Here is a 24,777-nt window from a genome sequence, read left to right on the forward strand (position 1 = left end):
CAGGCAAGCATGGCATGCAGGAGAGACGGGCAGATGACAGTGTGCTGCAGAACTAGGCAAGCGGGTAATGTAGAGCGAGTGAGTTGCAAAACCAGACAATAGATTGTGCACTGCCCGCCTTGGTGTTGTGCGGAACCAGAGAAAGAGATGCAAACAGCTGTTCAACCAGCCAGGACCCGTGCACACCTTTGCTGCACTGATGCAGGAGAAGCTGTACACAGCCTGCCAGGCAGGTGGCATGGCCTGAGTGTACTGGAGGCCATGTCAGGGGGTCCAGCTAAATATTAAATAGAGCAGACCTAAGTTTTGCTTTTCCAGGACACAAACTATGTAGAAGGGAGGACCCTACAAAACAATGAAATGTGGACTCAAAGACACCTGTCATTTGTTGGGTGCGGATTTTTATAGCCTCTGCCCTCTTTCTATTGTGTTTATAAAAACAATGAAACTAGTTACGTGAGAGAAGAAAGCCTTGAGGGACACACAGGACATGTGACAATCCCTCAGCTAGGAAAGCAGGAACTGTGCGGATAGTCAGTTCACACCTCCCTCCCCGGGTGGGGGTTATGGTGGCTCCGGCAGGCTGTGGAGACAGGGGGCCGCCGAAGCACCGGCAAGCTGTGGAGACAATGACTTTAGCATGTGTTGGCTGGGGAGACAACGAGTTCAGCAGGCCTCAGGAACAAGTCCAGAAGGAGTGTTTTGTCATGATGGTAGGAGCGCTTACCTGGCTGTCTCGGAAACTGTTCAAAACATGCGGTTACCTCTCTGAACCAATTAGAAGGCTCCTTTTCTGCGCTTCAGGACGTGGCCACCCAATAAGGTGATGCAGTGGCTGCATTGCATGCGGGTGCACACACGGCTGAGGAGAACTGGGGCTATGCCCACTCCTAGCACACGAAACATGTGCACACAGATGTGCGTGCATTCCAAGTACATGCAGTGTGTGCAAACAGTCACCGAGCCACAGGTACCCCTAAGCACATCCCTCACACAAGCTCCATAGAATGGACTATACTGAGCCCAACCCACAGCTTTACCAGGCGCTCCACATACTCCAGAGGTGCTCCATACTGTGGTACACACACTGCCCCAATAACCTTCCTCAGTCCAGGATATGAGCCACCCCGCAGTGCCAGTGCACTGCACACCATCTACGGTAACACTTCCAGAAGGGATCTCAAACCTGGCCAGAACACCTCTTCAGAGAAATCCAGAAAACTATGGCTCTAGAGACAAAAAGCCTTGAAAAAAAACAGCAAATACAGGAGAGAGCAGTGCCAACAAACCGCTCTTCATGACGCACCTGCAGTCAAGGATACATGCCTCTGATCCACGCGAAAACCATTGTAAGAAATGGATAATATATACTGGACCACAGAGGGTTATAATCCCCGAGCTTGACCTGATCTGGACTAACAAGGGGACCTTTAGGGATCCAGTGAGGGTTACCTATTGGGAGTTTATCACTCTCACTCCATTTGAAGTGACCCCTTTAAGCGTACTTAATGAAAGTATAGGCATAGTTTCCTATATACACATATAGGAGTAATTTTCACAATGAAATGGTACTGTCTTGAATAAAAACCTCCCTGAAGAAGCCCTATGCAGAAATTAGCAGATAAGCTGAAACACAGTTCAGAGTTTATTGCTGTCTGGCTCCCACAGCTGTACTTTTTTGTCAAGGTTTATTCTTAGTCGAAAAATGTACAGGTTTGTGATGGATACTGCGGAGCAAAGGTGTGTGGTGCAGGAAAGGGGCTGAATGCCAGTTCTGCTGTACATGGTTGGTGTCCACTTTAGGAGCTCAATAGTGACCCTATGCCATCAACAATTACGTTTAACATATTGGATGACACGGTTTATTTAGGATAATTTTTTCTGAAGAGAATATACCAACTGTGAAAATTTATTAATTAGTCTTTGCATCAATAAATGTTAGACTACCGTCTGTTTATTCCAGGTATGTTCGAGATACGAATGCGAAGATTCGCCTTTCCCTCACAACCAGTTGTATGGCAGGGTCTGAAATTAGTTGTGTGGGTTTCCAGGGAAACATTTATTTTAGAGTACAGTTGTTGAGATTGCAAAATAGGAAGTTCACAAAAAGGTAGAACAGGAGGTGGGGCAAACTACACCTCTGCCTGAGGGGGAACCACGGTTCAGGAAAGCAGCTAAACTATCTGCAATACGGACAAAGTCAAATAAATATTTTAGGGACAATGACGTATGCAGATCCAAACAGTCAGCAATACAGATTAAGATTAAACTGTCCTTTCCAGATATTGGAATTATATATTCACCTAACTATAACATGTGTGAAACCTATGGTTTTTTCAGTGAATTTGTAGGTTTTTTTAAATGCTAAGTTATGTATGTATTATTATTTTTTGTATATATTTATTTTACAATAAACTACGTATTAAAATTTATTTTAATTTCTTTTGGGGGTTTTCACCGTGCGCGCACCCCCGCGATTAGAAAAAAAAAAAATGTAAATGTTTTTTTCTGCCTTCGGGGTCCTTCAGGGACCCCCTGACAAAGGCTTTGTCAGGGGGTCAGGAACTTTCTACCCTGCCCCCTTTTCACGTTCGCCACCTTCCTTTTTCACTCTCGCACTGAAAACAAACCAAATGGCAGCCGACACTTCCTGATTTCGACCGATTTGAACGTTGACTAACATGTAACCACCAATCAGAATTACGCTCGCGCACGTTAGGGTGCTCGCACGGTGCGCGGCTATAGATATGTATGTGCTTTTAACTGCAATTTTCCCAGGAACTACTGAACAGATTGACTCCATATATGCAAAAGGCACATCCCACTACCTCTCTGCCAAATTTCAAGTAACTTTGTTCAGCCGTTCGGGCTGTACCTTCGACTAAAGGTCCTATGGGAAAATGCGTTTTGGGACCCCCCCCTTTTTTCTCGGCCCCCGCGACTTTCAGGGTAGGAGCTGAGCGGAGCCAAAGTTATTCAAAATAGAATTTTCAAATTTCCTATGGAAACACGGTCCAAACTATAACTATCTACTGGCGACCGCCAATAGAAGCAAGCACACGCAAGCACACACAAGCAAGCACACACACGCAAGCGCGCACACACACACACGCAAGCACGCGCACACACACACACAAGCACACACACACGCAAGCGCACACACACACACACACACACACACACACACACACACACACACACACACGCAAGCACACACACACACACACACACACCATTTTCCCATATCAATTCAGCCCCCTATAGGAGGCTACACAATGCAATATAGATAAATGAATGCATTTGCAGATACACAATGTAAATATATACCACAGGAGTACCAGTACACTAGAAATCTTTTTTAATGAATAAACTCATGAAAAACTGCGCAAAAAATGCAAGCATTGTTAGCCTACAGGCTGCATTGTAAAGCAATAGCATAGAAACTGAAAGCCATTGTACAGAAAGAACAAGTTACTTACCTTCGGTAACGATGTATATGTAAGAAACATTAGTTAGTTAGATTCCTCACCTTAGAATATCCCCAGGCGTCAGACTGGATCCGGAAGATTTTTCGTCAGCAATACCCCTTGCGCGTCGCTAGGCGTCGTCTGCGGCTCCGCGTCCGTCGTCGGCGTCGTGCGCCGGAATGACGTCAGAGTACTTAGACGCCGCCCTCGCGCGCTGACGTCAGTTCTTGTACATAGCTTTCCGCGCCAGGAACGCAGAGCCATGCAAAGACCGACACTGGTGCCAAAAATAAAATCTAGGGGCCTGAAAAGGACAACCTTAACCCTAGATGTCAGTTCGCAGAACGGGGAGGATGGGTGGGTCGGTGAGGAATCTAACTAACTAATGTTTCTTACAGATACATCGTTACCGAAGGTAAGTAACTTGTTCATCTGAAAGAAACACGTTAGTTAGATTCCTCACCTTAGAATAGATACCCAAGCAATACCATCCCCAGTGGTGGGTCTGCGAACCAAGATCACACCAGAAAGTCCTGGAGGACAGAACTGCCAAAGAAGCCATCCCTCCGGACTTGGCTGTCAAGGCAATAATGCCTGGCAAACGTGTGTAGCGAAGCCCACGTTGCCGCCTGACAGATGTCCTGCAAAGGGACACCCCGTCCCAGAGCAGTAGTAGCCGCCGTGGCCAGAGTAGAATGGGCGCGCAGCCCAACAGGAGGGTCCTTTTTTGCCAAGGAGTAACAAATTTTGATGCACAAAACGACCCACCGAGAGATGGTCAGTTTGTGCACAGCTTTCCCCTTCTTAGCACCCACGTATCCAACGAAAAGTTGGTCGTCCACCCGGAACTGCTTTGTGCGGTCCAGATAAAAGGAGAGCGCACGTTTTGGGTCCAGACGGTGGAGCCGCTCTTCCTCTTTGGAAGCATGCGGAGGCGGAAAGAAGGTGGGCAAGGTGACAGACTGCCCAAGATGAAAGGGGGTCACCACTTTCGGAAGAAAGGAGGGACGAGGCCGAAGGACAACCTTGTCCGGATGAACAGAGAGAAAAGGAGGCTTTGATACTAAAGCCTGGAGCTCACTCACCCGTCTAGCCGAGGTGATGGCTACCAGAAAAGCAGTCTTAAGCGTCAGCAGACGAAGAGGACAATTATGAAGAGGCTCAAAGGGAGCGCACATTAGAAATGTGAGAACAAGATTCAAGTCCCACTGAGGCATTACAAAAGGGACAGGAGGGAACGTGTGAGTAATGCCTTTTAGAAAGCGTGTAACCACAGGGGACTTGAAAAGAGAAGGCTGATCAGGAAGCCGCAAGAAGGCAGAGATGGCAGCAAGATAACCTTTCAAGGTGCCCAGGGCAGAGCCCTGCCGGGCCAAAGAAAGAAGAAAGAGGAGAACCTCAGAAAGAGGGGCGGAAAGGGGATCCACAGCCTTTGCTGTGCACCATGCCACAAATTTGTTCCACCGGCAGGCGTATACCGTCTTTGTGGAGGGACGCCTGGCTGCCAGAATGATATCACAGACTTCAGGAGGCAAGTCAAATGGCATCAACTGCCGCCGCTCAATCTCCACGCATGGAGGTGGAGGCTGGACAGGTTCGGGTGTAGGACCGTCCCCTGCTGCTGCGACAGAAGATCCTCCCGAAGGGGCAGACATATCGGAGGATCGGTCAACATACTGAGTAGCTCGGGATACCAGTACCTTCGTGCCCAATCCGGAGCCACCAAGATGACTTTGGGCCCGGTCGTGCCTGATCTTCTTCAGCACTCTGGGCAGAAGTGGTATAGGCGGAAAGGCGTACAACAGACCGCAACTCCACTCGTGACGAAAAGCGTCGCCGAGCGAGTGCCACCTTGGAAATTCCAACGCGCAGAACTGCTGACATTGCGCGTTCTCTTCGGTGGCGAATATATCTAACCAAGGCTCTCCCCACTGCTGAAAGAGACCTTGCGCCACTTCGGAGTTCAGACGCCATTCGTGATCCATCATGCACCGGCGGCTGAGTTCGCCTGCTCTGGCGTTCAGAGAGCCCGCCAGATGTTGAACCACCAGGGTGACGCCCTGGTGTTCCAGCCATGTCGAGAGGCGCAGAGCCTCCTGACAAAGGGTCCACGACCCCACCCCGCCCTGTTTGTTGCAATACCACATGGCGGTGGTGTTGTCCGTGAACACCTGCACGACACTTCCCCGGACAGAGGGAAGGAAGGCTTTCAGTGCAAGCCGGATCGCTCTCAGCTCCAAAAGGTTGATGTGGAGTTGAGCCTCCGCCGGAGACCAGAGTCCTCCGATCTCCGCCTCTCCCATGTGGCCCCCCCATCCCAGGAGGGACGCATCCGTCACTACTACATGCTCCGGTTGGGGAAGGGAGAGGCTCTTGCCCTTGACCCAATCGGGGTCCGTGAGCCACCACTGCAACTGCTGTGCAGTGCCCTCCGAGATCAAGACATGGTCGGACAGGTTGCCGTGATGCTGGGCCCACTGAAACTTCAGGTCCCACTGCAGAGCCCGCATGCGCCGCCTGTCGTGATGCACTAGTAGGATGCAGGAGGCCATCAGCCCCAGAAGCCGCAACACTAGCCTGACCGAAACCCAGGATAGAGGCCGAAAAATAGGAATCACGGCCTGAATATCCCGGACCTGCTGTTCCGGTGGATAGACCCGGAACTGCGCCGAATCGAGAACCGCTCCGATGAAGAGGAGCTTCTGAGAGGGACTCAGGTGTGACTTCGGCACGTTGATGGAAAACCCCAGCAAATGCAGGAGATCCGCCGTAGTCTGGAGGTGGGAGACGACTGCCTGGGGCGAGCCCGCCTTCAACAACCAGTCGTCGAGATAGGGGAAGACTGGAACCCCTGATCTGCGCAGATGAGCTGCGACCACCGCCATCACTTTCGTGAACACCCGAGGGGCACTGGTGAGGCCGAAGGGGAGCACGGTAAACTGAAAGTGCTCTTGACCCACCGTGAACCGCAGGTAACGCCGGTGGGCCGGCAGGACGGGGATGTGGAAATATGCGTCCTGCAAGTCCAATGCCACCATCCAGTCTCCAGGGTCTAGGGCAGCTAGAACCTGAGCCAAAGTTAACATCTTGAACCTCTCCTTCCGGAGGAAGGCATTGACGTTCCGGAGGTCCAAGATAGGGCGTAGGCCCCCTTTGACCTTCTTGGGAACCAGAAAGTAGTGGGAATAACAACCACGACCTACTTCTGGGCTCGGAACGCGCTCGACGGCCCCCTTGGCCAAGAGGGCCGAAACTTCCTCGTGGAGAAGATTCAAATGATCCCCCGAGATACGGTGGTGCTGCGGTGGCATGGCTGGAGGGGTCGCCTCGAAGGGGAGGGAGTAGCCCCTTCGGACGATTTGCAGCACCCACCTGTCCGATGTGATGGACCGCCAGTGGAGCAGGTGATGGCGAACTCTGCCGCCCACTGGCGTGGAATGGGCCTGAAAGCTTGGACTAGGAAGGTTTTGAGGCGGATGCTGCCAGGGTGGAAGTGGGCTGACCGCGTCGTCCTCCAGAACCGCCTCGGCGGAAACCACGTCCGCGCGCAGGTTGGTTCTGCGGCTGGTGGCTAGGCGCACGTGAGGAGGTACCCCTTCCTTGGCCACGAAAGGGGCGAAAGGCGGAAGTTTGCGACCGCGGGGCCGAGAGGCCCAAGGACTTGGCCGTAGCCCGGGAGTCCTTAAAGCGATTCAGCACACTGTCCGCTTTCTCGCCGAAAAGGCGAGTACCATCAAAGGGCATGTCCATGAGGGTGCTCTGGACATCGCCCGAAAAGGACGTGGACCGCAGCCAGGCGTGACGTCTAAGCGCCACTGAGGTAGAAATCGCCCTACCCAGCGAGTCCGTAGTGTCAAGCCCACATCGGATAGCATGTCGCGCTGCATCCCTCCCATCGGCCAGAGCCTGGGTAAGTCGTGTCTGGACCTCCTCCGTACACAGGGGCAGCACGTCCTCCACCGTATCCCACAGAGAGTGGGAATAACGGTCCAAGAGACAGGCGGTGTTCAAAGACCGCAGACCCAAACTAAGGGAGGAGAACAGCTTTTTGCCGAACTGTTCCAGTCTCTTGGAATCGCGGTCCGGCGGAGCGGTCGGGAAGGAGAATTGGGAGGTAGAGGCCTGGATAACCAGGCTCTTGGGGGTAGGGTGTTGGGACAGAAAACTGGGGTCGCCCGGAGCAGGGCGGTGGCGCCTGGCGACGTTCCTGTCCACAGGAGGAACTGTGGAGGGCTTGGACCAGGTGCCTTGCAGAACATCCGTGAGGGCCTCATTGAATGGCAGCAGAGGCTCAGTGGAGCTTGCTGCAGACTGAAGCACCTCAGTGAGGACGTTAGTCCTCACAGCCACGGCAGGTAGCTCGAGCCCAAGGGCTGCGGCCGCCTTGCGCAGCACCACAGAGAAAGCAGCACCCTCCTCCGAAGCCACAGTCGGAGGAGAGATGAATCCAGCGTCTGGAGAGGTATCCAGACCACTGGCCTCCCCCAGTTCATCTGCCCAGTCCTGTGACAGTTGAGCCTGAGCGGCCATAGGATCCTCGGATCCCTCCCATTCGCCCCCATCATCCGATTCCTGGTATGCAGGAGGAAGGATTGGAGCCGGGCGATAGACAAAATGTGTCTCCAGCGGCGCCGAACGCGGCGTCCATCAACGCCGTAACGGCGCCGGGCCCGGAGCGGGGCTGAACTGGGGCTCGACGCCGAGCGGAGTCGGCGTCGGAGGTGGTACCGGTGTCGACGCCGGCGGAGGAGGCGTGACGAGGTCGACCGGCGTCGGCTGGACTCGGGAACGGGTCCCTCGGGCGCTTGCGGCGTCGAGCCGGAGCCGTCGACGGCGCCAGGGCCGGAGCCGCCGGCAGGCAAGGTTGCCCAGTTGGGTCCGCGGGGCCCGAAGGCGCGCCAGCGGGCGTCGACGCCGGAGCCAGGTTCCTCATGGCCGAGAGGAAGGCACTGACTTCCGCCGGCGTCGCGTCAGTCCCAGGGACCGGCGGGTATGGGGACTTGCGCGGCGCCTGCGGCTCCGCTGGAGCCGCGGGGGTGGAACCACCCTGACCCTCGGCCGAGTCGCGCGACCGGCGAGGGGAGTCCAAAGAGCGGTGTCGCCTCTTGGACTTCTTGGAGTGCTTCGACTTACCCGAAGACTTGGAGCCAGACGATCGATGATGACGTCGGCTGCGGCTCCGCGACCGATCCTTGGACCTCCTCCTGGACCGGGATCGAGAGGGGCGCGGAGCCGAGTGGCGAAGCTCGAGAAGCTTACGGGACCGCTCCCGTCTAGCCTTCGAGGTCAGGGCCTTGCAGTCCGAACACGACGCCGCGTCGTGGTCGAGGCCCAAGCAGTAAAGGCACTGGCGGTGATGGTCCGTAACCGACATCAAGCGGTTGCAGTCAGCACAGGCTTTAAAACCAGGCATCCTACAGACACCGGAGTCGAGACAAGATCAAAAAGGATCGAAAAAAGTTAGTCAAAAAGTGACTAAAGGGGTAGCTCTCCCGGATCTGCGCTTACTGGCGCGGAAAAAAGAAGAACTGACGTCAGCGCGCGAGGGCGGCGTCTAAGTACACCGACGACGTCATTCCGGCGCACGAAGCCGACGACGGACGCGGAGCCGCAGACGACGCCTAGCGACACGCAAGGGTTATTGCTGACGAAAAATCTTCCGGATCCAGTCTGACGCCTGGGGATATTCTAAGGTGAGGAATCCAACTAACGTGTTTCTTTCAGATACTGGCACTGTGCCTTTAAGGCAGCCATGACGCCTAGCTTCCCATCATGCCTCAGGGGTGACAGTTAGGTCAGTTCTCTGCGGAGATCCGAAGGTCAGCGCACAACGATAAAGCTTAGCTATAAAGAACAATCTCATTTGCCTGGGGAGGATGGAGGGTTGATTATGACTTTGATGAGGATACCCCTGGAAGAGAACTAGGATTACAGGTAAGTGCTTATCCTTCTCTTCCAGGGAATCCTCATCAATAGTCATCAGCATTGAATAGAATAGCAAGCCCATCTTCCACCTGCAGGCAAATGAGAAACAAAGTGACCCAATTAACAACAACCGAAAAAAAATCAACTGTTGAACAGGTTCCTCAAGGAGGCTTGGCTTACTTGAGTGTACGCTCGGGTATCTGACTCAAGACAATAGTGTCTTGCAAATGTATGCACTGATCTCTAATGGCTGCTTTGCATATCTCGGAGAGTGGAACATTATTGAGAAAAGCAGTCGTAGCCGCTTTTCCTCTCGTGGAATGAGCTTTGGGCGCGGGACAAAGAGGCTTCTGTGCTAACTGGTAAGCCAATTTTATGCATGAAACTATCCATCTGGAGCTGGACCGCTTTGATGCTGGAAAACCTGTTCTGATTGATCCGTAATTAATAAATAGATGATCAGACTTTCTAATTGACTTCGACCTGTCTAGATAAAACTTCAAAACCCTTTTCAGGTCTAACGAGTGTAGAGCCCTCTCAACTGGAGTGGAGAGATTAGGGAAAAAGGTCGGAAGAGAAATAGTTTGGTTGACATAAAAATCGGACACCACCTTCGGAAGGAAGGAGGGGTGTGTTCTCAGGATCGCTCTAATGAGGTGAAAGACTCTGAAGGGTTCCTTTGAGCAGAGAGTCTGTATCTCGCTCACCCTACGCACTGAGGTGATAGCCACCAGGAAAGCTAACTTCCACGTAAGGTGTTGTAAGGTTGCTTTGTGGATAGGCTCAAAAGGTGGACCCATCAATTTTGAGAGTACCAAGTTCAGTTCCCAAGGAGTTGAAGGAGGTCGGACCGGAGGGTAGACCTTCTTGAGACCCTGCCGGAAGTCCTTCACCACCTGCAACTGGAAGAATGAGGGTTGAGAAGGGGAACATCTGTATGCAGTAATGGCAGCTAGATGCACCTTCATGGAAGAGAATTTCAAACCTGCTCTGGCTAGATGAAGCAGGTATGGCAAAATTACTTCCTCCTGCCCCTTAGTAGGACTACAATTATTTTGCACACACCATAAATATAAACGCTTCCATTTGCAAGCATAAAGTGTCTTGTGGAGGGTCTCCTCGCTTCTTTCAATATGGTCATGCAGTCCTGTGAAGGCCTAAATGACCATACTGGAGGACCTCAGGAGCCATGCTGCCAAGTTCAGTGAGGGAAGGTTGGGGTGATGAATCCTCCCATTCATCTTGGACAGCAGATCCGGTCTGCACGGCAGCCTCTTGTGTGGCCGTATTGACAGATGCAGAAGTTCCGGGTACCACCACTGCCTTGGCCAGTCCGGAGCAATCAGGATCATTGTGGTGTCTGAATGCGAGAGCTTGGTCACCACCTTCGGGATGAGAGGAAGGGGTGGAAAGGCGTACACAAATGCCCATGACCAGTAGATCAAAAGGGCATTTCCCTTCGATCCTGGCCGGTAGTACCTTGAGGCGAAGTCTCAGCATTTTGTGTCTTCGTCCTCCGCTAACAAGTCGATATCTGGACGGCCCCAAGTCTTGAAAATGTCTTCGACCACCTCGTCGTTGAGAACCCAGTTCTGCTGGTCCTCGAAGTGCCTGCTGAGGGTATCTGCTTGAGAGTTTTGCTCTCCCGGCAGGTGGACCGCTGTGATGGAGAGATTCCTTGCCAGGAGCCAGTGCCACAGGGTTTGAGCATCCAAAGATAGTGTCCTCGAGCGAGTTCCCCCCTGCTTGTTCAGGTAGTGCATGGTGGTGGTAATGTCCGTCTGTACTAGGGTGTAACTCGTCTGAATCGAAGGGAGGAAAGCTTTGAGAGCCAGATTAACAGCTCTTAGCTCAAACATGTTTATGTGGTACAATCGCTCTTTTGAGGACCATAGGCCTTGCGTCTGCAGAGGCCCCATGTGAGCCCCCCAGCCTTGGAGGTATGATGAGTCTGTGATCAGAGTCTGAGATGGAGGAGTTTGATGGAACGGAACCCCTACCCTCAGGTTGTCGCTCTTCATCCACCACGGAATGGATGCTCTGGCTGCGTGTGATAGACTGATTCTGTCTTCCCAGCGAGATGTCCGCTGATCCCATTTGTCCTCCAGATCCTGCTGAAGAGGACGCATTCTCAACCTGGCATTGGGAACCAGAGAGATGCAGGATGCCATCGACCCTAGCAGGGAGGCGATCCGATGCACCGAAGACAGGTTGCTGCTTAAGATGTCTGCCTTTCTGTGTGATGTATAATGGTCTCTCCTCCGAAGGAAACACTTTTCCTAGTTCAGAGTCTATCATAGCCCCCAGGTAGTGGATTCTCTGTGTGGGCTGTTGTGTCGACTTCTCGAAGTTCACATGGAGGCCCAGTTGTTGACAAAGAACTAGGCATTGCCGGAAATGGCTCCTCACACTCTGGGGGGAGGGTCCTTTCAGCAGCCACTCGTCCAGGTAAGGATAGATGAAGAAGCCTCTGCGTCGCAGAGTAGCTGCCACTACCACCATGCACTTCGTGAACACTCCGGGAGCTGATTTCCGTCTGAAGGGCAGCACTTTGAATTGACAGTGGGACGATCAGACTATGAATCGTAGGTACTGTCAGTGATGCGGACTTATCGGGACGTGAAAGTAGGCATCTTGTAGGTCCAGCGAACACATAAAATCCCCTTGCCGGAGACGAGGATATATTTGGTGGAGAGCCAACATGCGGAATTCCTCCCGTTTGATGAACTTGTTGAGTGCTCATAGATCCAGAATGGGCCTGTATTCTGATTTGACCTTTTTTCTTTACCAAGAAATATCTTGGCACCTTCTCTATGGCTGACTTACGGAGAAGGATCGCCACTTCCCTTTGCAGCATGTTGATCTGGTGGCACAATGATGGCACAGGAGGGAATCTAGGGAGGACGACGTCGAAAACGTAGAGAGTACCCATTCTGCAGCGTAGCTAACACCCACTGGTCCTTCGCGATAGCTCGCCACTCTTGCAGATGCTTCGCAACACTTCCCCTCACTGGAATGGTGGACGGTGATGGAGGAAGCGGGCACTCATTGCTTGGCTGGAGCCTTCGTAGAGGTGGAGGACTGGCAGTTGGCTCCTCTTCCCCTGATACTGGGATTTCTGTTGGCCCTGCTGGTTTTGGTGCTTTTGCCAATGAGGGGTTTGAACCCTCTGTAGTAAGGAGCGTCGATCATTAGTGCGGTAGCGGCGACAAAACTCTATTTTCTTCTCCAGCCCCACCGCTTTCAGGGTATCCAACTCAGTCTTCATCCGTGCCATTTCCTCATCAGTGTGAGAACTGAATAAAGATGAGCCGGAGAACGGAAGATTGAGTATCCGGGACTGCACTTCTGGCTTCAGTGCTGTGAGGCGAAGCCAGGATGATCTTCTGGCGCAAATCCTGTGGGCCTAAGAGTGGGCTGAATGTGTAGCCCCATCCGCTGCAGCGCTGATTACTTGGTTCGCCACCAAACTGCCCTCCTGTAAAATCTCCTTGAAGTCCTCACGGTCTTCCGTGGATAATTTTTCCGTGAAGCGCTGGAGAGAGTCCCACAGAGATCTATCGGAGCGCCCCAAGAGCGCCGATGCACTGGGGACCTTAAGCATGGCTGTAGACTTACCACATACTTTTCTCCCCCACGAATCCTGCATCTTGCTCTCCTTGTCTGGTGGTACTGTAGACGAGGAGGCCACTGAGTGGGTCTTCCTAGCCGCAGATTTATTCACAGAGTCCGGTGGTGGATCAGACGGAAGAGAAGGTCTCCCTCCGGTGGGCGATATTTCTTTAGATTTCTCGCCGGTGCGGGTTTTTAGAGTTGCCGGTGTGAGGAAGATAGCCATAACCGGCTTAAGGAGCCCCGGTACCAATGGAAGTAACGATCGAGAAGTCGTCTTCTGGTTTAAGGTTTCAAAAATGACCGACAAAGTGCTCTGTTGAGTTGGCATAGGAATGTTCAGCTTGCTAGCACCGCTGGAAAGTACTTCTTGGAACGTGCTAACAGCGTCCACCGGAGAGATCCTAGACGGTGGACTGTCAGTAACGTGGGCAAATAGTTCCTTTTTGAGGAGTGTGTTGAGGAGGTGGAAAGCGTTGGAGATCTGCGTCTCCTCCTTCTGCAGCGTGATCTTGATCTCCTCCTGGAGGAAGGTGCAGGAGCTCTACCTCTTGGCGTAGAGAGCTCTGAATCTTGTACTAGGCGAGCCAGAGGAGACCTGTGAGGAAGCCAAACGCCTGCGGATTGCGTGGAAACAGCCCAGTGGTGTAGTGGTCGCCTCCACCTGGGTGAGAGGTGAATAGATGTGGTCCTCTCTGCTCTAACAAGAGAGCGACGCCTGGAGGGAGATTTCCGCCCCTCCGGCTAAACCCGTTCCACTGAACGTTGATGTCTAGAGGGAGAGGTCTGGTTACTTGAGGACGAGATGAGCACCTCCGGAGATCCAGACCTGGAGATGGAACGGTGGGAGCCTGCTCCCGACGTCGATGATGGAGACGTCAAACGTCTTTCAGCTGACGTCGACGGAAGCCCCTGCCTTGACGCCGACGGTTGATGGTCCGACGACCTGTGCTTCGACGTCAATCTGCGGTGAAACTCCCATGGAGTATTCGGTCTCGACGTCGACGATGGTGACTTACGTCTTGACATCAAAGATCTCTGCCTCGACGTTGATCGTCGCTGAAGAGTCGACGGCGGAGGATCTTGTCTCGACGCCGGACGCTTTTCTAACGTCAATGGAGACTTGGCCCTCGAAGTTGAAGAGTGACGCTCCTGCGCCAAAGTCTTTGACGACGACTGTTTTTCCGCCGCCAGTACCTTAGACGTCAAGCCCGATGCCGAAGGAGAACAGATTGAGACCTTGCTCCTCGACGTCGATCGTGTTCTCTTCTTACTGGAGACCTACCTCTTTCAGATGGGCCATAAAGACGGATTCTCTCCCTGTCTTTGATAGTTATTTTAGATAACTTCCTGCAGTGTTGACAGGAGGCAGGAGAGTGAGACTAGGGGATGCAGATGATGCACACATCATGTGTGTTTGACTTGGCCTTCTTTTTGCCACAGGCTGGGCAAGAGTCGTACAAAAAAGGCATTTTTGACTGTGTCGGACTCCAAGTTCTCTGGAGCCCGAAACAGAGACACTTCCACCTAGCGGTCTCTTCTTTCCTCTACTGTTGCCAGGTCCCGAGGCTGAGGAAAAGCGCGGTTAAAAGCGCAGCTGGCCCTTTAAGGATTTCGCAGAGGATCCGGGACACACCTCCCGGAGGACGGACGGACGGACGGGCCATACACCGAGAGCAATATCAGCTGGGAGTATGTGAGAGGGTGTGTCCAATGCCGGAAGGGAGAGCGAGCCTGCAGCGAAACCCCTGACGCCGAAGGACGACATCCGTTATTGCCGAGGAGCGGAGAACCGGACGGTTACCTGTCGAAGGAGCCCCAGGAGGGTCGTGGCTTCAACAGTTACGTGCTCGCCTACGGGGATCTGGGTGTCGGGTGGGTATGCCGGTCTCAGAACAGACGGAGGGTAATCACACTGTGCCGAGTCTGTAAGCTCTGGTGACCGGCCGCGCGTATATTCTGTGTGTTTTCCATGCCCCCCCTGGTGACGGCTTCCCCATCCCGCACTCTATACCGTAGGTGTTGTGCCCCTCACTCCTTCCCCGCGTTTTTGCCTCAGCCTTTGCACTATTACAAGTGCCTCTCTTTCTTTATTTTTGGGTCATCCTGGAGTCCTGTGCCATAGGAGGTGGTGACGAGTATCTCTGGAGGGAGACGGGCCTTGGAGACGACAACAAAGGATCGGGACTACTTCTCAGACTGTTTCTGTCATACCAAATAAAAAAACACTGATTAAGCATCCAACTCTCTCTCTTGGACTTTTTCTGGCGCTCCGTGACAGACTGGAAAAATCTCTCAGTCACAAAAAATTGGATTAAACCTCACTCTAAGGCCAAAAGACGTCGAGTGAAGGTAAAAAAATCCACCAAAAAAATCAAGGAGTTTTTGACAGAAAAATCAAAAAGAGAGAGAGCTGTGAATCCTGGGTCCTGACAGAAGGAGCCGGAAAGAACAACCGACCTAACTGTCCCCCCCTGAGGCATGATGGGAAGCTAGGGGTCATGGCTGCCTTAAAGGCACAGTGCCAGTTTTCTGTACAATGGCTTTCAGTTTCTATGCTATTGCTTTACAATGCAGCCTGTAGGCTAAAAATGCTTGCATTTTTTGCGCAGTTTTTCATGAGTTTACTCATTAAAAAGATTTCTAGTGTACTGGTACTCCTGTGGTATATATTTACATTGTGTATCTGCAAATGCATTCATTTATCTATATTGCATTCATTAGCCTCCTTTAGCCTCCTATAGGGGGGTGCATTGATATGGGAAAAAATGACATATATATATAGCTGTATATTTATGTTTTTCATATATATGTTTTATTATTTCCGGGGTCCCCGCACATGGGCGGGAATATTCAGTGCTTCTGCTATTGATGAGGATCTCCTAGAAGAGAACAGACCATATAGATAGCTGTTGTGGCCACGCACATCTCTGGCCCGGGCGTGCCGTCTCTCTTTCAGGCAAGACAGACTAGAAATTCATACAATCTGCTGTACATTTTCAAAATCTGGGTGAAACGTACACAATCAAAGGATCTGAACCACCAGTATTGGCTGCTCGGAGGTCTCCTGGAATCCCCAAGTAGCGGAGAGTCGGGAGAGGCTGAACGCGTCGGTACGCTGGGGAGAGACCAGCGAGTGCAGAAGAGAGGCCACAATTTTCCACAGCAGCCTGGCTGTCCCTGGCATGCTGGCATCACTGGTACCGAGCTCTGTCCAGGGAGGCAGAGTGGAGTGGCCACAGCGGGGCAACCTACACCCTCGACCCCCCCCCCCACCTCTACGATGGATAAGAACGTTCAAGAGATGGGAACGGGAACCCCAAAATCTAGCCAATCAGTGTGTGCGTCATGAAGCCTGTTAGAAATAAGGAGCACCCACAGCGCCCCCTTCAGGACATTGTGCTAAAAACGTCAGGAACATTCATTGTACCCACCACTCCCGGCAAGACCGCTGCAATAGGACATTTACACCAGTCGAACCTCAGAGCGAGGGGTCTCTACTAGACCCGCGCCGCCAAATCTCTCACTCATGAGTCATGCCTATAGAATAACACGCAGTGCTTTGTGGTGCGACCTGTACTTATTTGAGCCGGTGTTTGGAGATGATGGACAACGGCACGGAAATTATATTTTGTCGCCTGACTTTGACAGAGAAAAAGAGACCGAGGAAAAGAGAAAGTTACAGGGGGTAGGAAATGTGTTAACAAAGGGCAAAAAGAGTGACAAAGGGCGAAAAAGACTAACAAAGGGCGAAAAGAGTGACAAAGGGAACAAACGCTCGCCATTGTGGGAAGCCAGCTGCTGTTTATTTTTGCATCGCGCGATGCAAAAATAAACACATGGCGCTCTGTCTCCTTTTGGGACGGCCCATGCGGACTGGATCTCATGGCTTGTTTATATAACACGCCTCCTTGAGATAAGAAGTTGCTTCACGACAGCCGTGAAGCAGGCGATCCAGTCCGGATGGGCCGGACCAAAAGGCGAAAGGGAGGCAACGCAAACAGCTACTTTCCAATGGCAGGCCACCGTTTAGCATAAACGGTGACGCCAGCCAATGGAAATGAGGACGGGACTTAAAGACCTTTTCTGAAATCCCTCTTTTACAAAATCTCTCGCCAGCGAGCAGCGCATGCGCTGCAACGCAGGCGAGACCTAAAAATGGTAGCTGCAGACCACAATTTGGAATTCATAGAACCCAGACCACTTGAAAGATTCATTCTATGTTGGCAGGTGTTAAATCCCCCTATCAAGCACCTAATCCTCTCTGCTTCACAGAGTACAAGATTGAATTAAAAGATTTACTGTACCCACTAGTGCTGAGGTCATTCAGCAAACATTCTGCGGGGCGATCCAGTAATACATATTCACTTTGCTTTTTATTAGTCATCATACTAAAGGCTTACCCATCAGGAACAGGCACCTTTTTCTGCGCCTTGGGAGCAACAGGATTCAATTCACCCGCAAACAATGCTATCACTTCCTCTGCTACGGGAACATCCTTAGCTTGCAGCTTCAGGATGTATTTGATTAACTGTAAGATGCAAGATGCCTACAAAAAAGTAAATGGAAATGACTGAGTCAATGGAATGTTCAAGCCTTGAGTGACAGTGAAAAGATACTCGAGCCAGATTGTCCAAACATGCCAATGATCAGAAAGGTGCACAAATTCAACATACCTCAACAAGTATTTACTCAATACATTTTAAGAAACTTCAGTGTAAATCAGTTTGGATGAAATAAGAGCCAGTTCAGGCCATACTTCGATGAAGGACAACACAAAAAACAAATCTACTATACAAAACGATTTCCTATTCACTAATTATTTCAGTTCTTCTAGTCCTAAGGCCCCTACTAATGCCAGCTTATGTGAATTGTTTCCAACAAATGCAAAGATTGGAGTATTATTTGATGTTATTATACCAAAACCAGGATTCCTTCAACAAGTAATATCTCTCTCGAGCACATCATGTGTTTCAGTTTCATTTTTCAAATATATATCTGGACAATTATAACACTGAAGCCAAAGCTGAATTGTTGGATAAAGGCAATATATGGCAGCTACTGCTTATTACAGGCAAATGTGTCCTTATGGCCTTGAATCGTCACATTCTGAGGGAAATAACATGGGTGCCAATGATTACAATAATAAATGCAAACTTACTGTCAAGAATAACCTATGACAAAGTAATCACTTTGTGTTAAAGTTGCAAATTTTCTGGACACCATCATCGCAAATACCTACAGCCAATTATTTTGCATTTCCTAAAAATGCATTATTAACTCAAATTTGTTCAGAATTTGGTTGAAAAAGTCAAACATTTACAAGACAAGGTACATTTATAAAAATAGGTTTTACACTTGGGGCCTCTACGGTTGGTACACTTGATCATGCGATCTGGACATAACTATCCAGTCCAAAGCACACAGCTATGTATGGGAAATTATTTGGAAGCTCCTCTCGATACACTACAAGTGCGAGATCTGTGGGCCCTACCCGTTTCATTGGCTGAATTAAAAAAACAAATCTTAATGCAGATACCCAGAGGGTATCTAGTATCACAGATAAAGAGGTCCTATCAAAACATGCACATGCATGGACTCGAACTACCTGCACTTAAATATCTCCTTCACTAATTACTTAAAGGGCATAGGAAGGAAATTAACAACTTTTACAAAAAAGTAAATCTGCTCAAAGTAATGTTACTGGGTGCCTGAGAAACAGTTTTACGCTTAATTGTGCCTTAACCGATGCAATGTTTCCTTGGCTGCCTGTTGTTGATTGCCAATTTCCATTTCTCCTGTTACCGCTAGCATGTAGGCAAGTTTTTAGTGCATGCCTGGATCCGACCGATTTGAATTTAAATATTTACTTTATCAAATACTGAAGGTCATACAAAGCAAATCGGTAAAGTTACTTACCTTTGGTAACGCCTTATCTGGTAGAGACATGATCTAGCTGCACATTCCTTACCTTTAAACTTCCAGGCGTCAGGCTGGATCCGGAAGATTTTCCTCCGCAGTAACCCAGTGCGCCGGTAGGCGGCGTCGGTTGACTATGTAGTCGTGACGTCCGCGTCGTCAATATAACCGCCACTTTGGCGCGCTGACGTCAGTATTTTTCACTACTTTCCACGCTGGAAGTGTGGAGCCATGAAGTAACTGACCATGGTGTGCTAAAAAGAAACTAGGGCCCTGAAGGGGAACAGCCCTGACACTAAAAGACAATTCTGCAGTACAGGGAAGATGGGTGAGTCGGTAAGGAATCTGCAGCGAGCTCATGTCTCTACCAGATACGGCGTTACCGAAGGTAAGTAACTTGTCCATCTGATAAAGACATCGAGCAGCAGATTCCTTACCTTTGAACAGATACCCAAGCAATACCTTCCCCGGAGGTGGGACTGCGGAAAAGCTTTCAACCAGGAAATCCTGCAAAACAGAGGCAAAACAGGCCCTCCCTGCAAACCTGAGAGTCCAGGCAATAGTGTCTGGCAAACATGGGCAGAGATGCCCATGTGGTTGCTTGACAGATGTCAGAAATGGGAACAACAACATGCTGAAGGGCCATGGTGGCTGCTTTCGACCTGGTGGAAAGGCCCTAAGGACTTCGGGAGGCTGCTTCTCTGCCAAGGCATAACCTTTTTTAATGCAGAGGATAACCAAGCGTGATATAGTCTATAAAGGGTTGTTCATTCACCAGGAACGCTTTTGTGCTATCAAGGTAGAACGATAACGCTCTTTTTGGTCCAGAGGGTGGAGACGGTCCTCTTCCTTGGAAGGATGCGGAGGTGAATAAAAAGTGGTTAGAGTAAGGACTGTTCACGATGAAAGGGAGTTACAACCTTGGGCAAAAAGGATGCCCTAGTTCTCAGTACCACTTTTTCCGGATAAACTGTCAGGTAAGGAGGCTGTGATGACAGTGCCTGCAGTTTACTCAACCTCCTAGCAGAGGTAATTGCCACAAAATGGTGCGCACATCAGGAAATTGAGGACTAAATTAAGGTCCCATTGTGGCATAAGAAAAGGAGAAGCGGGAAACAAGTGGGATAACCCCTTCAAAAATCTCTGCACCAGTGGGGAATTAAAAAGGCTGATCTGGTAGCCGAAGAAAAGCCGATAGGGCCGAAAGCTAGCCCTTCAAAGTGCTCAAGGGAGAGCCCTGCTAGGCCAAGGAAAAATTTGTTTCATCGGCAGGCGTATACCGATTTCGTGGAGAGACGCCTGGCTGCCAGAATAACTTAGCAGACTTTGGGAGGAAGGTCAAAAGGTGTTAACTGTCACTGCTCATTCTCCATGCAAGGAGACGGAAAGTGGACGGGTTCAGGTGGAGGACCCTCCCCTGCTGCTGTGACAGAAGATTCTCCCGAAGGGACAACCTGATCAGGGGATCGATGCTCATGTCTAGAAGATTGGGATTCCAAACTACCTGTGCCCAGTCGCTCCTGATCTTCTTGAGCACTCTGGGCAGGAGTGGTATGAGCAGAAAGGCATAGAGGAGGCCTGAGCTTCACTCGCAACGAAACTCCTTTGAAACTCCAGCGCACAAAACTTCTAACATTCCGAGTTATCGGCGGAGGCGAACAGATCTAACCAAAGCTCTCCCCACTGCTGAAAGAGACCTCTGGATGGAGACATCACTCGTGATCCACCAGGCTTCGATGGCTGAGTTTGTCCACCCTGGCGTTCAGAGAACCTGCCAGGTGTTGAACCAATAGGGATATGCCCTGCTATTCCACACAAGTACAGAGATGCAGGGCCTCTTGACAAAGGGTCCACGACCCCAGTTTCTTTATTGCAGTACCACATGGCGGTGGTGTTACCCGTGAACACCTGCACTAGCCTCCCCTTGATGGAAGGCAGAAAAGCTCATGTTGATGTGGAGTCCAGATTCTGCCGTATATCAGAGTCCTCTGATCTCCACCTCTCACAGATGGCCACCCCATCCCAAAAGTGATGCATCTGTCACTACTGTGAGATCTAGTTGGGGGTAGGGAGTGGGGTCTGGCTCTGACCTAATCGCGGTTCGTCAGCCACTACTGCAGGTCTCGCGCAGTTCCCTCCGAGATCGGGACCATTTCGCTGAGCAAGAGTCACCATGGAAACTCCAACGCGCAAAACTGCTGACATTGCGTGCTCTGTTCATAGGCGAACAGATCTAACCAACCCTCTCCCCAGCGCTGAAAGAGACCTTGTGCCACCTCCGGATGGAGACGCCACTCATGATCAGCAAGGCATCTTCACTGAGCTTGTCTGCCCTGGCAGTCAGAGAACCGGCCAAGTGTTAAACCACCAGGGAAATACCCTGTTGTTCCAGCCAAGTCCAGGAGGTGCAGGGCCTCTTGACAAAGAGGCCGCGACCCCACTCCGCCTTGTTTGTTGCAGTACCACATGGCGGTAGTGTTGTCTGTAAACACCTGAATTAGCCTTCCCTTTATAGATGGTAAGAAGGCTTTCAGTGCTAGTCTGATCACCTGAAGCTCCGATATGGAGACTGGCTTCCGCCGGAGACCAGAGACCTCTGATATCCACCTCTCCCAGACGGCCGCCCCATCCCAGAAGAGACGCATCAGTCACTACTGTGAGACTGGATGAGAAAGGTAGAGGGGTCTGCCCTTGATCCAATTGCGGTCTGTTAGCGACCACTGCAGATCTTTCTCAGTGCCCTCCGCGATCTGGACCAAGTCGGTGAGGTTTCCTCGATGCTGTGCCCATTGGAATTTTGAGGTCTCACTGCAGAGCCCATATGTGCCACCGTGCACGATTCACCAGCAGGATGCAGGAGGCCATGAAGCCCAACAGCCTCAGAGTCATTCCCACCGAAATACAGGATAGAGGCTGAAACATCGGTATCATAGCCTGAATATCATGGACTCGCCATTCAGGAGGATAAGCCCGAAACTGCACCATGTCCAGAACCGCTCCAATGAAAGGGAGCGTCTGAGAGGGAGTCCGGTGTGACTTGAGCATGTTGATAGTGAACCCCAGCAATTTGCAGGAGGTTCGCCCTAGTCTGGAGGTGGAAGACGACTGCACAGGACGAGTTTGCCTTCAACAACCAGTCGTCAAGATAGGGGGAAGACTTGAACCCCTGATGGCCGCAGATGGGCTGCGACCACTGCCATCACCTTTGCTAACGCCCAAGGGCCGCTGGCGGGGCTGAAGGGGAGCAGCACAAATTGAAAGTGCTTGTGGCCCACCATAAACCGCAGGTAGCGACGACGGGCGGGCAGGCAGGCGATCTAAATATAGGCATCCTGCAAGTCCAGCGCTACCATCAAGTCTCTCAGGTCCAGGGCCGACCGGACCTGAGCTAGGGTGAGCATCTCGAACTTCTCCTTTTTGAGGAACTAGTTGAGGGCTCTGAGGTCAAGGATAGGACCAAATCCTCCGTCCTTCTTTGGGACCAGAAAATAGCAGGAATACCCACAGCTTATTTCTGGCCCGGGAACCCTCTTTTCTCCATTGGCCAAGAGAGTCTTGACTTCCTCACGGAGCAGAGCAAGGTGATCCTCAGTCAGCCAATCGTACACTGGAGGCATAGATGGTGGGGTAGTCTCGAAGAGGAAGGAGTAGCCCCTTCGGACTATTTGCAACACCAAACTATCCGATGTGATGTTTCGACCAGTGGTGGAGATGATGGCATACTCTGCCACCGACTGGTAGTAAAGGGTCCTGTGGGATTGGACAAGGAAGGTTTTGCGGTGGAGGAGGAGGGAATCATGGCTTGGCTCTACTTCTGGCCTCCCAACCCACAGGGGTCGGGTGAACTGCGTCCACGGCTCCACAGAGGCTGCGGACCTTGTGGGCCATATGGCTTGAATAGGGTTGGTGCGGTTGTTAGCCCCTCCCGTAGCCTCGAAAGGAGTGAAAGGCAGATGCAGGCATGTATTTTGTGGTGTGGCCCAAAGACTTGACTGTAGCCCATGTGTCCTTGAAACGCTTAAGGGCAGCGTCTGCTTTGTCTCCGAAGAGACGGGAGCCATCCAAGGGCATTTCCATAAGGTTAGCTTGGATATCCCCCGAAAAAACAGAGGCATGGCGACTTACGGCCACCATCATGGAAATCGCTCTGCCCAGCAAGTCGGTCGTATCCAAGCCACATCTGATGGCAACCTTAGATGCATCCCTCCTGTCTGATATAGCTTGGGAAGTAGGGCCTGGCCCTCCTCCAAGACCCTGGGCAGCACCTGCGCAACCGTGTCCCATATTGAATGGGAATAACGGGCCCAAAGGCATGCAGTGTTCACCGACCACAATGCCAGACTGGTGGAAGAAAAAATGTTCTTTTCAAAACTCTCCAGTCTCTTGGATTCCCTATCATGGGGTGCGGAAGGGAACCTGGACCACCAAGCTTTGTGGGATGGGGTGGACGGTGATTGAAACTGGGTCGCCCAGGGGTGGATGATGGCGGGCAAACGCCCTATTCACATGAGCCCCTGTGCTGGGCTTGGACCAGGTGCCCAGAATCTTATCTTGTGGGTGCAGAATTTCTAAGGGATTCAGCTCCCCCTCCCAATCCTCCTCATTCATCCCTAACCCGGCTCTGTTTCGTCAGGAATGGGAATTGGGGAGGCTCGGGCAGCAACGCTGAGGACCTTGGCAGTGGATGCGGTGCCAGGGAAGGCCGCTGCAGAGGTGTGACCGGCGCCGGTCTGGGTGCCTTAAGCTGGGCGGGGGTCGCTCCCGGACCCAGGAAGGCAGGAAAACGCAGAGCAGACCCAGGCACCCACACCGGGGAGCGGGACCTCGAGTGCCAAAGTTACTCTGCCTCGCCACCAGACGGGCAGGGCAAAGTCAAAATACACTTGAACTTCTTGTGGTGCCTCTAACCTGACTTCGATTCAATGGAGCGGTGTTCGGATCTTCCTCTTGACGGAGACCTGGACCGGAATTGAGACTGATGAGGCGACCGCTGTGGTGCCAGACGCTGGGCCACAAGCAGCTTTAGGGACCGCTCCCCTAAAGACTTCGGCACCATGGCCTGGCTATTGGAGCAGGACTTGGAGTCGTGATCGCGCTAAAGACACCAGAGACACATTAAGTGGGGGTCCGTGACCGACGAGGCACGGAGACAGATACCACTCAGTTTGAACCTCGAGGCCTTCTTACTCGACATCCTACACACCAAAAGAGGTTGACTAAAAGTCGAAAAAATCCTGTCAAAAAATAACCGAGGGTAGCTCTCTTAAACGGATCTGCGCCGGCTGACGCGGAAAGTAAAGAACTGACATCAGGGCACCGGGGTGGCGGTTATAGTGACGATGCAGGAATTACGGCACAAACGAACACAAAGCAGACGTCATGCGGAGTCGGCCGACACCACCTCCCAGCGTGCAGGGGTACTGCGGAGAAAAATCTTCTGGATCCAGCCTCATGCCTGGAAGTTCAAAGGTAAGGAATCTACGGCTAGATGTCTATCAGATAGTAACTATTATGAAATAGTAATTTTGTGTATTTATATGGGCACTTCAAAACCAGTTTTTACGCTTATGGAATATGCTACTTACCAGTATGCATCTGTTCTTGGCATGTAGAGCTGCAGAGTTGTACACTTAGCATAGGTCGCCATCTGGTGTTGGGCCCGGATGTTTGCAGTTTGTTTTTCTTCTTGGACCGTCTTTGGAAGTCACGAGTTTGGTGACTCCTCCTTCGGTCCGTACTGCGCATGGGCTTCGGCTCCATCCTCAGATTGTTTTTCGCCAACAGGGAAATGATGGAGCGTAGTAATAACAGTGAGAAACCCATGTGTGTTGTATCTAAATAAGATGGACTGGAA

The 24,777-nt window shown here is 51.4% G+C and overlaps 1 protein-coding gene across 2 annotated transcripts in view; it reads right to left on the bottom strand.

Moving 5' to 3' along the window:
• Window positions 1-24,777, bottom strand: part of AP3D1 (adaptor related protein complex 3 subunit delta 1) — a 293,074-nt gene that overhangs the window by 151,215 nt on the left and 117,082 nt on the right. For both annotated transcript variants that reach the window (XM_085636830.1, XM_085636829.1), the window contains exon 16: window positions 17,408-17,553. In XM_085636830.1, the coding sequence (XP_085492956.1) occupies window positions 17,408-17,553 (146 nt within the window). The remainder of the gene's footprint in view (window positions 1-17,407; window positions 17,554-24,777) is intronic.

Source organism: Triturus cristatus, chromosome 12 (assembly GCF_964204655.1).
Source record: "Triturus cristatus chromosome 12, aTriCri1.1, whole genome shotgun sequence".
NCBI classification, from domain to species: domain Eukaryota; kingdom Metazoa; phylum Chordata; class Amphibia; order Caudata; family Salamandridae; genus Triturus; species Triturus cristatus.